Source organism: Acanthochromis polyacanthus, chromosome 4 (assembly GCF_021347895.1).
Source record: "Acanthochromis polyacanthus isolate Apoly-LR-REF ecotype Palm Island chromosome 4, KAUST_Apoly_ChrSc, whole genome shotgun sequence".
NCBI lineage: Eukaryota > Metazoa > Chordata > Actinopteri > Pomacentridae > Acanthochromis > Acanthochromis polyacanthus.
Window position 1 is genome coordinate 44712028 of NC_067116.1, and position 15843 is coordinate 44727870.

Genomic DNA, 15843 nt, shown 5'->3' on the forward strand with positions numbered 1-15843 from the left:
TTAAATAAGGAAAAGTCAATTTAGTGCATTAAAAGTGGAAATATTCTCTAGTTTCTGCAACAAAATTCACTTTTTCTGAGTTTTCCACACGACAAAGCAGATCTGTAAGAACATACCAAACAGCAGAGTGTCAGATTTTACCTGTTGGAGGTAAATGCTCTGAAGCTGTAAACGCTCTCCACCTGTTTCCTCTTCAGGTCTGTTATGTGCAGGTCTGCTCTCCTCGCATCTCCTCCGGTTTGTACGACAATCAGAAATAAAAGTCCAGTGAAGTGAGCGAAGCCACCGGTTGCAGAGACACTCAGAGAGGAGAGTGGAAGAGGAGTGAGGCGAGGAGGAGGAGGTGAAAAACGAAGGGATTAGGAGTGGAGCTCTGTTAATTGCGATCCTTCCCCTTTAAGAGTGATTGGCAGCCGTTTTCCGCCCAACTAACAGTTTTAAATGTCATTTCAATTCAGCCCCACATGAGAGAGTCCAGCTAATGAAGCCCGGACAGACTTTCTTTCATAAATTTATTGTTTTAAGGACAAAAGAATCGCTGAAAGTTTTCCCTCCACCCCCCGTTATGTGGAACGACGTGGAAAAAAAGGAAATTTGACGTTATGAGACATGAAGTAAAAACTTTTAAGGAAAAATTTACAAAAAAACAAGTTTTATTTCTGATTCCAGCTGATTAAATTGTGAATTTTATTAAGTACAAAGTAATAAACTAAAGCCACCACATACAAAAACTTAATGAATAGTGATGTATTTGAAAGAAAAATATAAAATGTATAATTTAAAGCAGATCTGGCTTCATAAACATGATTATTCATTATGTTCACTGTGTTCATTTTAAGTTTTTTATTAGATTTAAACATTGTTTGAGAAACCTGTGGAAAATAACAGTAAATCTGATTCTAATGTGCTTATTTAGTCTCTTTTTACATTGTTTAATTACGGATAAGAACTAGTGAAATGAGAGAAAAAATACAAGCTGCGAAAAAAAACCATAAAAATGTAATTAAATCAGAAAAAATATTATTTATAAATAGTTGCCATTGTCTGTCACAAATAAATATGTATATTAATGGTTAAAAAATGGTATTACTTGTTATTTTATAGATTATCTAATCAAATCATGAAAAATTAAGTTTTTAACAATAATTTTGTGAACAATTTTCTGTGTTTTGTTCAACTACAGATAACTTGTGAAATCACAGAAAAAAATATGAATATTTTTAGTTCATAGTAAAAAAACAGTTTGGTTTCCTTGTTTGATGTATAATCTAGTTATTCATTTAACTTATTATCTCTCAATATTATTAACTGTCAAAGCACCTCTTAAGGATGTTATATAAATAAAGTTATTATTGTTATTTAATGTTTGATTCATACTGACTATGGCGGCAACTCTATAAATGCAGCGTATTATTGGAAAGTCTTATCAAAGCATGTAACAGTGAGCATCACGTTGTGCTACTGATTAGTGAAATAAATTACATATTAACTGTTTGAGTAAATTGCAATAGTGACACTGAAAAGTCAGAGTAAAATACCACGTCTGCCAGTATTTTACTGTAATTTCACAAGAAAGTTTGCTGCGGGTGCAAAAATTCTCTTAAAATTGAAATATTTTAGAAACGTATACTACACAGAGCCGTAAATGACATTAAAGCTGTGAGACGGACACCCCAAGGTCAAATTAAACGAGGACAGCCGGGTTCAGCGGTCACTAAGCAAAGAAAACCAGGTTTTAGAGGTTAATCGCTCTTAGAGGAACTTTCATTATGCTGGTGGCAGATGGTTCTACTCCATTAAAGGCTCGTTAATAACATGAAGACCTGCCGTCTCTGAGAAAACACCGAACATTCTTGCAGTATCCTTGTAAATAGATGCAGAAATCAGCCATGGCTCTGAAGACGCTAAAGCGATTTCCTGTGACCTCAAACATTTCTCAAGATAGAGGCAGAAACAGAAAGACTTAAAGATCTAAAAACCACAGTATTCATTACTTTTAGTGTACAGTTCCCAAACCTGGTGATGTCGGATCTCAAATAGCAAAAAAAAGAAGCAAATCTAAATGATAATGTTAGAAAAACAATATTCTAGCGGCAGAAAATACAATGATAAAATAATATTTTGCATGTCATAGAAGCACCATTTCTTGCACCCAACAACCGCATATACAGTATACAACAGAGATGTTTAAAAACCTGCTAAATGCCACTTAAATGTGAAATAACTCAAAAATGCATCACCTTACAGTCATCAGATTATTTCTAAGCTGAACAGTAGTACATCCACTCTGATGTGAACCATTTAGATTCCCAACATTACAAATACAGACCCTACAGCAGGAACTTAATGCAACAAAAGTCAACTCAAATCTTTATTTTGAAAGAAAGAAAACCACCTTTTAGACTAGATGTTGTTTTTTTTCTTGGCTGGAGGCGCTGTTTTGCTCTAAGTTTCTCTTTAAAATCCTCCAAAGATGTTCTGTTGGATTCAAATCAGACCACATACTTGTCAAGGTTGTAGTTGTTCTCCTTTAGAAACTCTTACTTTGGAAGGTTCTCAAGCTGGAACATTGCTCTTCCTTCCTCAACTAGTCAGCCAGTGTTTTGGTTTATCAGAGCAGAACTTTCTAAGCTGTGGACCTACGAGCTGTTGTCTATGTCTGCATCATGGCTCCACATGGAAAAAATTGCCAAAGGAACTGAAAAATCTGACCTTGAGACTTCACAAAGATGAAAAGGATCCAGGAAGGTCAGCTAGAATCAGGGAACCAGTGTCAGCAATGATCAGGATGTACAGAAGGAGCCATAGGACCACTAATCATGGCTGCAGCGGTCATGAGGCTAAAGACAAGTCACAGCGGTGCAGTTGCATTGTGGGTGATGTAGTCTCAAATTTTTGACATTAAAGACCATAAAAAAGACCATATCCCCAGTTGGATTTTTAACTGTGTCTAATGAGGATCATAATACTGAATTCAAACCATATAGTAGGGCTGGCCCGAATAGTGGTTTCTGGCCTCCGAATATTTGGGCCCTATTAAAGACGACTATCCGAATATTCGTTCCGCCCCGTCCGATGGGGGGGGCGGCTTGTGGCGGAGAATATTCGGATCCGTTTGTCTGGTGTCCCGGGTCCAAATTTTGGCTTCGTTTTGTCTTCAGTTAAACTGAAGAATTCCCAAACAGTGGAGGTCTTCAGCATCTTGTCTTGTGTTTATGCAACAAAGTGAAGCGTGACGTCAGAGTCAGCAGCAACCCGGTCATTCAGGTCAAGGGCGTCAGTTTGTGTGGGGGGGATGGAGACCACAGCACTTTGAGAAAATGTCGAAGAACGGCAGGAAAATGCCACAAGCTGAGCTTGAACTCACAACCACTGCACCAAAGGCGGAGGTTCAACCTGCTGAGCTATCAGTACATGCAGGTAGAGGGGTCTGTGGGCCGCTATAGTACTAATTCTCCCGGGCCGAAATTTTGCCCCTGCACGCCTCTGGTCGGAGTTTCCACTTGGCACGGGCGCAAATTTAGCATCTGCACGTTTTTTTTTAACCTCACGAAGGTGTGCTGCGTGTCTGTGCAACTCTCAGCCGAGTGCGGATGGTGCGTTCATGAGCGTCGGAATTTTCTATACTGCTGAAATAACTGGGTTTACAACGGCTTACATGTGAAGAATTTGAATGTGTTGGAGACAAAATGACCCCTGACAAAAAGTGGGGGGGACACATCCCCACCGTCCCCCCCTAAACTGACGCCTATGATTCAGGTGGTGGTAAGAAACACGAATGGAGGAGCCGAGATGAGCCGAACACGACGGGATGAGCCGAAGTGGGCCGAAGGCGAAAGGAAGAGACGAGCTCTGAATGTTTTCGTCTGGGGGGAGGAGGGGGTGATCACATAGACATATGTGTATATGTTTATGTGATCACACGACGAGATGAGCCGATATGGGCCGAAGGAGGAGGGAAGACAGTAACGCCAAATATTCTTTCTGCCCAGTAATCCGATGGGGGAGATATTTGGATACCAAAATTAATATCCGGATACCGCCGTAGCGAATGAATATTCGGATATTCGGGATATTCGGGTCCAGCCCTACCATATAGTACTTAAAATACTGAGATATTATCACTTCAGTAACATATTTACATGAAGTGTAAAGATGTGATTAGTTATTCATGTAATTTAAACACAGTGAATGTAGTGAAAGCTGAGTACAACTTTGGTTTTAGCTATTATAGTTTCAATAAAATACAATAAAACCAAATTATAATTAGCATCTGAACTTTTTATATTTTATGCATTTGGTCTAAGCTGATGCTCTTTATGTTTGGTTTTGGTTCTACTGGCTTTATTTATATGTTATACATTAAGTAAAAAATGCTCTTGAAACGTGTGTGTGAATGTATATGCATGTTTTAGAAGTTTTCATGCATGATTTTATACATAAATTGCTTATTCTGTTTCTTGTATATTTCTTGTCCAATTATTGTGTTGTCCCTACCTGTACAGAGCTGTAAAATCTGCTAATTTCTTATCATAAATAGAAAATCTATTATTATTATGAGTTATTATTCCCACAGAAGGAAAACTTCCTGTCCCCAGTGTGCTGTAAAGTGACTCTCGCGCCAACAAGCTTCCACTGCAACAATAGTTTAAGGTGCTCATTCACCCCCTCATGATTTTGTTAAGACATTTTTGTCCTTCCGCAGTTTCTCTGTCGCCCTAATTGAGCATAAATTGGTTAAGAGGGAGCAGTGTAGTTTTCAAGCTGCTTAGTTTTATCAGATGACAATGTAAGTCCCCCTGATCCTATTAGAGGTAAAAGCAGCTAACGTGTAAATGCGCAGTGTCAGCTTAGCGGGGAAGGAAAAGGGGGAGGAAACGGGAGAGAAAGGGTGAGGCGGAGGGGAGGGGTGGACTCATGTGACTGTGAAGATGTCCATCAGGCTCACAGCAAACCCTCTTTTATTTGGCTGTTGTTTGGTTTACTTCTGCACAGACCAGTGATCTGACGTTTACATGGAACTAATAGAAAGTCTGGTGCCACGAAAAAGTATTTGCCCCCTACAGAAACCTTCCATTTGTCACACTGACATGTTTCAGATCATCAGATTAATGTGGTTCAAAAAGCACAAAATGATAGGATGTTGCCTAAAACTGTCATGTATGATATGTGGTTCAAAAAATGTCATAGTGCAGTTTATTGTCAAAATAGTATGTTATTAAAGCAAACATCAGAGTTTAATATGTGGTCTAAAAAATGCCATAGAATAATAGTTCATTGCATAAGTAAAAGTATAGTAATTTTTTAAACTGTTCAATTGTTATATGTTGCTATAAAAAAGTAAAACAAAAAAAGTCACAGTAATATGTCAGTTAAAAAAGCCTATAGTATAGCATGCCACTCTAAACACGTCATAGTTAGCCTTTGGTATGAAAAAAACTCCATCATATACATCATATATTGCACAAATAACCAGTCAAAGGAAAGAGACATACATTGTAGAATTGTAGTAATCGTGGGCTGACTGATTTACTGATTATCAGTATTTTAGTTTTTACTGATTTACGGTAATAAATCCATTTTAAAATGCTGCTACTTTGGCTCTGAACCTTTATCTAGCTGTGGTCGCTCTGTCTTCTGCAGTGATTTGATTGGTTATACGTCACCAATAAAACTCCTTTAACTTAACATCTGTAAACAAAACAAAAACGGATCAACAAAGTTTTCTGTTAGAGTTTGTGTTCTTCTAAGTTTAACTCCAAGATTTTAAATACTTTCATTTACTGCAAATGAACTTATCCTCCAGATGTCTCACTAATAATCATTATCAGCCTTAAAAACCCACAAACACCCCCCCTCTATACTGGACCACACTTAGGACAGTCCGGTTCCCCCTTCTATAAATCTGCTTGGAATCTTCCACTTCCTGTTTGTCAAAGTGGCCTTCTACCTGGACAGGTTTAGTTGGAGCTCATCAACAAACATTTTGGGTAACTGCACTTTAATCTGGATGGATGACACTGAATTAGAGTCTGTTTTAATGAGACTGAGTTCAGATGTGTAGCTCTGTCATTAAATAGGAAATTATTTCTCAGAATTCACAGAGAAAAGTCTGAAATGTTTGCTAGGTTAGCGTCCCACATGTTCTGTGGCTCAGCTAAAGCTAACTCTCTCCAACTTCTGGATCTCTGGAGCTGCTTGTTGTTCAAATATCTTCTAGAGGTGCTGAAGCTCAGAAAGTCTGAGATGTTTGTTCAGAATCAGCTCATTGTCAAGTCTGATCTGAACTGTCCTCTTTAGTTTGAACTTTCCCTAAACTTAGGAGTTAATGACAGAGCAGCACATCCAGACTCAGTCTCATTTATGTAGAGATTAAACTTCAGTGTCATTCATTGATGTTAAAGTGCAGTTTTCATGTTTGTTGCTCATGCTCCCGACCAAACCAGTCCAGGTGGAAGACGATGTGAAGAGAAGCTCCAGAGGATGAATATCACACATTTATGTTGGAAATAAATGTCCTTTAATTAGACATTGTCATGCAAAAGTTGGATTTCCCTTTAATGATGTTTAAATCTTTATTTTGTTGATGTTGGTTTCTAAATGTTTTCTGACACTCGGCCCAAACATTAAAACCTTCTACGGCTCACAAGCTGCAACAATTCACACATTATCAACGATCTTTGTGACTAAACTAAGATAAAAAGTGAAAAACTGTCTGATTCCTGCATCATGAATGTAAATCTTTTGGTTTTTATGACAGTAACTGAATATATTTGGGTTTGACATTTATAAACCAAAACAAGAAATGAATTAGTGGAGAAAACAATCAACAGATTAATGGACAAAGAAAATGTGTTTCCAACATATATGTCTGAATTCCTCCAACATTACAAGATACATACAATTTAAATTCAATTTTATTATAGAACACTAATTACAGGTCAAATTGTCTCAAGACGTTTTATTTTTATATTTTTTGTCATTTAAAATATGACAAAGTAAGAAATGTAAACCTCTTGACTAATCCAATTTATTATTTGGTTTTAAGAGACTAATCAACAACTAAAATAACTTTCTCCATTAAAACTAATAAACATGAGGTCAGATAGAAGGAACAGTTTTAAATCCTGCAGTCCCACGACGACAAGAATAAAGTTTGTGAACAAAAACTAAATCTGCTGCTGGATTCCATTAAAGTCCTAATAAATGATCATAAAGTGTGATACTAAAGGTTTGTGGAGCTAAAAATGTCAAAGTAAAGATATCAAGTTGAACATCTGGATGGAGGCTGATAAAAGTTGACCTTCCTTCATTTCTCTGGAGCGACTCCATGGATTTTAGGGATGCTGGTTAAAGACCTGCTCTTCTAGTCATCTTCCTTCTAGTCGCTGTAAAAAGTCACTCCATTCCTCGCTGACTTCAACACCTCTTCATGGACAGCTTGTTCTGCCTCTGACCTGGTGGAAAATTCAAGAAACTCGAGAAAACCCGTCGAGACTCGGATTTTCAAAAAACTCGTTGGTGGGGGAAGGTGTGGTGGGGAGTAGAGGGGGGAGGCCGCCACCACCTCCCCTCCCACTCTCCGCCCTGACTCCACCCAGACTCGCCTTGACTCCCACCCATGTGGTCACTTTATTAGGAACAGAAACTAACGATGTCAAAGGGACGACGAGTTTATTTCTTTTTATCTGATCTGTAGCTCAGTGAGTTAAGGGTTTACCTATGGAGCTGCAGGTTGTTGGTTCAAAACCAGATCCTTCTTAAATTTTTTGAAAAATTTGGACAAAACAAAGAAGAAACTGCCAGTGGGTGGGACTTGATCCTGCTACCTTCCACTTGGTAGTCTCTCCTCTTATCCCCCTGAGCTACTCACTCAGGTACTAATTCTTCTTTTTTTTGCGCATTTATCATCGATTTTTTGTCGTTTTTCGAGATTTTTTTTTTTTAAACTTGAGTCTCGACTCGACCGTTTTTCTCAGGAGGTTGGACTTCAGCCTTTGTGCTTGGAGGGTTGAACCCTCAGTTCCAAGACTTTCCAAAGCCTCCACACCTCCCAGTCCTCAGGACCTGAGCTTTCACACAGTCTGAGGGATGAAATTTTCTAAGTCCCACAGTAGATCTCTGTTAGATTTAACTTTCAGACAGTCCAAGGACTGATATCTTCTAAGTTCCTGAGTAGTTCTCTGTTAGTTTGAACCTTCAGACAGTCTGAGGACTGAAGTTTAAAAGTTCTCTCAGTACTTCTGTGTTAGTTTGAACTTTGTGGTGAACAGAAGCCTTAAAACTTGTGACCATGAGTCTTGATTTCACATTTAGACCATCCATCTGAGTTCTTCTCAGACCTTCACCTGTGGGTTCTTCAGAAATCCTGAACAAACTTTGATTCTCTTCACTGAACAGTAAAGTTTGTGGAGATCAGAAGGTAACATTAGTTTGATCGATGCCTTCAACTACTAGTAGACTTTATCTGGAAAGCAGTTTTCTGAAATGAGCTCTTAGTAAATCTGTCCACAGTCAAACCAAGAACACAGAAAGAGGAAATGTTTGAAGAAACAACTTGATGTTTTCATTTCAGACTAGAAAACGCTTTAAGACCTTTATCTGTTTTTGCTCTTTTTCATCGTTTTATCGTCTCTTCTGTTTAATTTGATCTTCTAAAGTCTAACTGGTGTCTTTTCAAATGTTTTGTCTTTAGTTTGATTCTTCTTAAATCTTTTTAGTTTTTTCTTTTTCCTTTTTTTTCTTTTTTCTTTTTTTTTTTTTTTTTTTTATTTTTTTTTTGTTTTTCTTTTTCTTTTTGAAAAATTTTGTTTTTGCTTTCTCAACTTTTATTCTTTTCTGTCTGATTTGATTTTGAAATGTTTTGTCTTTTTAATGTTTTATCGACTTGTTCGAAAAATTTCCTTTTCTTTCCCAATGTTTAATTTTTTAGATTAAATCTAAGGTTTTCTTTTTAAATGTTTTACCACCTTTTAATGTGTAATTTTATTTTTAAATGCTTCATTGTATTTTCTGTTTAATTCCTATTTAAAGTTTTATTGTCTTTGAGATTTAATTTGTAAACATTTAATTTTTAATTAAATGTTTTGTCTTTTTGAAGGTTTTTTAAAAATGTCTAATATTCTTGTTTAATTGTATTTTTAAATGTTTATCTAAAATATTTCATCTTCAATGTTTAATTTGTGTTGAAAAAATGTTTAGTTTCATAATTACATTTTGTCTTCCATTTAGTTATCTAATTAAATATTTTGTCTGTTTAATATAGTGTAATTGTATTTAATGTTTAATTTTCTTTTTAAAGGTTTATTGTTTAAAATGTTTTTTCCTTTGCTTTAATTGCTTTTTTAACATATTTTATTTCTTTCATCTTTTTTTCTGTCAAGATTTTAACTCCAACCTTAAAAATGAAACAAATCCTTAAATCACAATAAAAATACTTCTGTTGTCACAATCATGAGTTAGTCACTTATTCAGTTTATCAGTTCAACTTTATTTGTTTAGAACCTTTCACACAGATGACAAAACTACACAAGCAAAGAGAAAAAAACTGCTGAGACTACAATTAAAACTCAAAACATTTAAAAAAAAAGATTAACATAGTAATTTAATGTGTTGTGTTCAGGGGATGGAGGGAGTTTATTGAAGTCTTCTTGGGCTCACACAGTAAATTCATTAAAAATAGAAACTTGATATTCAGTCTAAGGAAACTAGCGCAGAGCGACAGAAGAACCAAAAATATCTCCTGTTTTCTCCTTATGAGTCGATCTTCTGGTGCTTTCAGACCAAAGAACTACAGACTCTTCACAACCTTCTCAAACTCTTGGTACAGGACCTCACCACACGGCGTCAACAAGGTTTCGCCTTCTCATTTCTACTCTGAAGCTCACCTTCTCCTGCTCAAACTGCTGACAAATGTTTGTGCTGCTCTAAAGTCTGGTCTCCAGAACTTCCTAAAACTCTCAAGTCTCTTCTGCTGCCAGGTTGCTTTGTAGAACTGTTCCAGAAACCTCACTTAAACCACATGGAGGGGCCTCAAGATAGTCGTCCAAAATGAAACCGTACAAAAACCAAACTAGCACAACCCAACGCTAAAGTCTCCTGCAGCCTACCAGAGAAGCTCTTTAAACAGAGATCAGGACAGGAACTCTTACCTTCTGGACACCAACGTTGGTTCACAAACAACCAAAAACCTCTAAAGACTCACTACAGCCAAGATAAAGACACAACTCAGCTGCACCAAATCCACTAATCACTGCCACACATTAGCACCATGTGCTAACTGTGGCTAAAGAACCACATTTACCAAGACAAGTATCCAGTACAAGGCCCTTAAAACACACCAAGAAACACATTAAAGAGGATTTTACTGCTGGAAGCTGCAAGCCAACGCCTAAAGAACAAACTAAAGCAACGGAGCCAAACCGGTTCAGTGAAGAGAAGCAGAGGAAACGTTTGACTGCAGACATAAAGCAGGAAGACACTGAGCTGCTCAGGTGTTCCTGATGACACCAAGCAGCCACCTGGACAGCCAATAGGAACACAGCTTACTGGAAGTCCAGAGGGCTGGCTTAGTGAAGGAAATATAGTTTAAAGTTGAAGCAGAAAGTGAACAAAGAAAGTTGAAAACCACCTTCTGATCCCTGAAATCTTCTGAGTTTTCACACAAAGAACACCTGAACATGTCAAACTGGTTCCATAGTAGAGCCTTCACTGTAAAAACATCATAGTATGGTGTGTTGCTCAAAAACAGTTCAGCTGAAAATATCAGTTTTTGTCTTTTTTTATTGAGCAAACGTTCAGGAAGTAGATGAAGAATAATTAAAGTTCTCATGTAGAAGTCCAACTTATTTGGATCCTTGTGGAGAGTTTAATCGTAGAGTTTGTAAAGCTGTTGAGTTTTTAGAGTCACATCCACCTTAAAGGAACATTCCACCTTAAATCCCTGGACATGCACCTAAAATGTTGGTTTAACCGAGTATTCCATCCAAAATCTCACAGAGACCTGAGGGGCTGGTTAAAAGGAATATTCCACCTAAAACCTCCACTAGGGCGGTCTGTGTAGCAGCGACAGTAGAAAGAGGTCCTCTCTGGGTGGAAGAACGGCGTCCGAGTGGCAGCTCCCTTTCTGCTCTTACCTTACTCACTAAACTCAAGGTCCATGGAGGACTCCAGTGGTTGACATTTCCTGCTGCAACCTTCTCTTTTCAGCTTTCTTCCACATCTGATCACTCCTGACCCGGTTTTTGTTGACGTTTTGACCCTTTTCCGAGCTTTGACCGATCCGAGAACATGAAGTACATCATCAGCATCGGCGGCGTAACCGATGGAGGGAAAACCACCTTCACCAACCGCCTGATCAAGAACCTGCCCAACTGCTGCGTGGTCCATCAGGATGACTTCTTCAAGCCCCAAGATCAGATTGAAGTTGGTGAAGATGGCTTTAAGCAGTACGATGTCATCACTGCTCTGGACATGGACGCCATGATGAGGAGGATCTACGCGTGGCTGGAGAACCCGGTGAAGTTTGAGAAGTCTCATGGCGTTAATAACACCCTGGACACAGAGATGGTCCTGAAGTCCGACCACAAGGAGGAGGAGGAGGAGACTCACATCCTCACTGTGGAGGGCTTCCTGCTTCACACCTACAGGCCTTTGATGGACGTGCTAAACCAACATTACTTTATTTCCATCCCATATGAAGAATGCAAAAAGAGGAGGTGCTCTAGGAAGTCCACGGTACCAGACCCGCCCAACCCCACCCCCCCAATTTATATCTTGTTTTTAGATATTTGTTTAAGTAAGTGAGAAACTGCTACTAGAAAGTGCATATTCTGTACATCCCATTCCATCATTTCCATATAAAAATCTAAAGAAAACCTCTGTCAGAATGAAAGAATCATTCCACCAGGGCCTGTTGTTTTCCCGTTTGGAGACAAAAGTCAGTCAGTCATCTTGTCAACAACCACCTCCGCTGTCAGATTCGGACGGCTGCTCTTAACCTTATTTTCATAATTGAATTACACCTGCACTCCCAGCAGGAAATCTTTGACACTGTGCACACAGTGCCATATGTGGTTCTGACCTCAGACCTCCCGAACCAACCACAATCTACTTAAACTGCACCAAAGTAAAAGCCGAAAAGCCCTCAGGCCAGGACAGATCCTCTCTTTTCATGCGGACGCACCCTACAGCCAGGTGAAGGCATTTGTAGAAAGCTTGTTAGCATGTCTACGCTAAGCAGAGATGTTTGGTGTTTTGCCATCTGAGCAGACATTGGCTGTCATTGACGTAAAGCTAGCATGCATTAGCCCAGATTCTAAAGATTCTCTCAGATTCTTTCACATCCACAGCGAAACCTAAACGACCTGTAAAAAGTATCCTGGTCAACATTGAATCATTGTTTATTTAACTTGGCTTTTTGACAAGAATTTAGAAAAAGACTCAGTAAAGTCATTCAATATAAAAATACATCCACCTTCACATCATGATGCCTCCACCACCATGCTTCACATTATGATGCTGCCTCCACCGTGCTTCACATCATGATGCTGCCACCACCGTGCTTCACATCATGATGCTGCCACCACCGTGCTTCACACCATGATGCCTCCACCACCGTGCTTCACATCATGATGCTGCCACCACCGTGCTTCACACCATGATGCTACTTCCACCGTGCTTCACATCATGATGCTGCCACCACCGTGCTTTACACCATGATGCCTCCACCACCGTGCTTCACATCATGATGCTGCCACCACCGTGCTTCACACAATGATGCCTCCACCACCATGCTTCACATCATGATGCTGCCTCTACCATGCTTCATATCATGATGCCTCCACCACCATGCTTCATATCATGATGCCTCCACCACCGTGCTTCACACAATGATGCTGCCTCTACCATGCTTCATATCATGATGCCTCCACCACCGTGCTTTACACCATGATGCCTCCACCACCGTGCTTCACATCATGATGCTGCCACCACCGTGCTTCACATCATGATGCTGCCACCACCGTGCTTCACAACATGATGCTGCCTCTACCATGCTTCATATCATGATGCCTCCACCACCGTGCTTCACATCATGATGCTGCCACCACCGTGCTTCACACAATGATGCCTCCACCACCATGCTTCATATCATGATGCCTCCACCACCGTGCTTCACACAATGATGCTGCCTCTACCATGCTTCATATCATGATGCCTCCACCACCGTGCTTTACACCATGATGCCTCCACCACCGTGCTTCACATCATGATGCTGCCACCACCGTGCTTCACATCATGATGCTGCCACCACCGTGCTTCACAACATGATGCTGCCTCTACCATGCTTCATATCATGATGCCTCCACCACCGTGCTTCACATCATGATGCTGCCACCACCGTGCTTCACACAATGATGCCTCCACCACCATGCTTCACATCATGATGCTGCCTCTACCACCATGCTTCATATCATGATACCTCCACCACCATGCTTCATATCATGATGCCTCCACCACCGTGCTTCACATCATGATGCTGCCACCACCGTGCTTCCCAACATGATGCTGCCTCTACCATGCTTCATATCATGATGCCTCCACCACCGTGCTTCACAACATGATGCTGCCTCTACTATGCTTCATATCATGATGCCTCCACCACCGTGCTTCACATCATGATGCTGCCACCACCGTGCTTCACAACATGATGCTGCCTCTACCATGCTTCATATCATGATGCCTCCACCACCGTGCTTCACAACATGATGCTGCCTCTACCATGCTTCATATCATGATGCCTCCACCACCATGCTTCACATCGTGATGCCTCCACCACCGTGCTTCACATCATGATGCTACCACCACCGTGCTTCACATCATGATGCCTCCACCACCGTGCTTCACACAATGATGCTGCCTCTACCATGCTTCATATCATGATGCCTCCACCACCGTGCTTCACAACATGATGCTGCCTCTACCATGCTTCATATCATGATGCCTCCACCACCATGCTTCACATCGTGATGCCTCCACCACCGTGCTTCACATCATGATGCTACCACCACCGTGCTTCACATCATGATGCTACCACCACCGTGCTTCACATCATGATGCCTCCACCACCGTGCTTCACAACATGATGCTGCCTCTACCATGCTTCATATCATGATGCCTCCACCACCATGCTTCACATCATGATGCTGCCACCACCGTGCTTCCCAACATGATGCTGCCTCTACCATGCTTCATATCATGATGCCTCCACCACCGTGCTTCCCAACATGATGCTGCCTCTACCATGCTTCATATCATGATGCCTCCACCACCGTGCTTCACAACATGATGCTGCCTCTACCATGCTTCATATCATGATGCCTCCACCACCGTGCTTCACAACATGATGCTGCCTCTACCATGCTTCACATCGTGATGCCTCCACCACCGTGCTTCACATCATGATGCTACCACCACCGTGCTTCACATCATGATGCTGCCTCCACCGTGCTTCACATCATGATGCTGCCACCACCGTGCTTCACATCATGATGCTGCCTCCACCATGCTTCACATCATGATGCTGCTTCCACCATGCTTCACATCATGATGCTGCCTCCACCATGCTTCATATCATGATGCTGCCACCACCATGCTTCAGCCTACTGGTCCTGTGCACAGTCTGAACTTTCTGAAATTGTCCATGTAAGTTTATTTGGTAGAAATCCTGAAATTCTATGCTCAATATGAACAAATATTTAGTTGACAATCCAATTTAATTTAATCACAAATTTGAATTAAGTGGCGCACAATATTAAGTTAATGCAACATTAACTTTTTTTCTTATATTGGTTTTAATTTCCAAAATCTGTATTCACTGTTCAATGAAACTGAATTTTTCAGTTTCTGTTCACTATGAAAACTGATATATTTGTGCCTCTTGTTCGAGAATTTGGATGAACCCTGTTGTTCTTCGTATTATATATGATAATACATTTACCAGCAACCCAACTAAGTGTTTTTTAGGTTAAACAGTTGCAATGACGGTCAGTGATAGCCTCTGTCATTGACTGTCCTCTATTTCGGAACAGCTAAAAGCAACAGCTGACGGTCTATCAGGGCGTGCCACTGCTTCAGGAGATTAGCTGTTTGCTAAGTAGTTAAAAAGTGCACCTTAGAAGGTATTAGACCCTGTGAGGAAGCTCCCCCTCAGCATATGGGTACTATCCTGATGTCCTAACATGACTGTCCACACATTAGAGCACTAAAAGATCTGCTGATATTCACAAAAACCTTCACTGAGTAATGTAGAACTCATCCTCTGCTGCTTGTCTTTAACATTTGCTGCCTATATAAATCCTTGCGCACAAAATTGCAGCTCATCCAATTAGAGAGCTTCAGAAAAACACGGAGCAGATTGAACAAATCATGGAGGACCGCCGCTTGCTGTATGGCAACAAGAGACAGAGGATCAAGACTCAATTTGGTCTCCGTCCATGGGGAATCTGACAAATACCAGGCTTACCTAGACTTAAATCAAATGACATCTTTAATTTGGTCTTGTGACAACAACCCAAAAGAGAGGCTTCATTTTTGTGGTGAGATTTAAAGGGCAAATATTTAGCATAACAACAAAAAACAACATTTAATTGCATTTCTCCAAAAAATCTGCTGACCTTCTGTGAAATGTAATAAACAGAATATCCAAAATGTTTCTCGACAGATTAGGAAAACACAAAACATTCTGTACCTGCAACGAGCCCAAGAAGTCCCCGGAGGATGGAGGATAACACAAAGTCACTTCAATAATCTTCAAATCCCTACAAAGACGGAAGAGAAAGTAGT

The 15843-nt window shown here is 40.1% G+C and overlaps 1 protein-coding gene across 1 annotated transcript; it reads left to right on the forward strand.

Moving 5' to 3' along the window:
- The first annotated feature begins 11236 nt into the window (after nt 1–11236).
- On the forward strand, nt 11237–11805 carry LOC127533769 (nicotinamide riboside kinase 2-like). The gene has a single exon (XM_051947694.1). The coding sequence runs from the start codon at nt 11290–11292 to the stop codon at nt 11803–11805; it is 516 nt and encodes a 171-aa protein (XP_051803654.1). The 5' UTR covers nt 11237–11289.
- The last annotated feature ends 4038 nt before the right edge of the window (nt 11806–15843 follow it).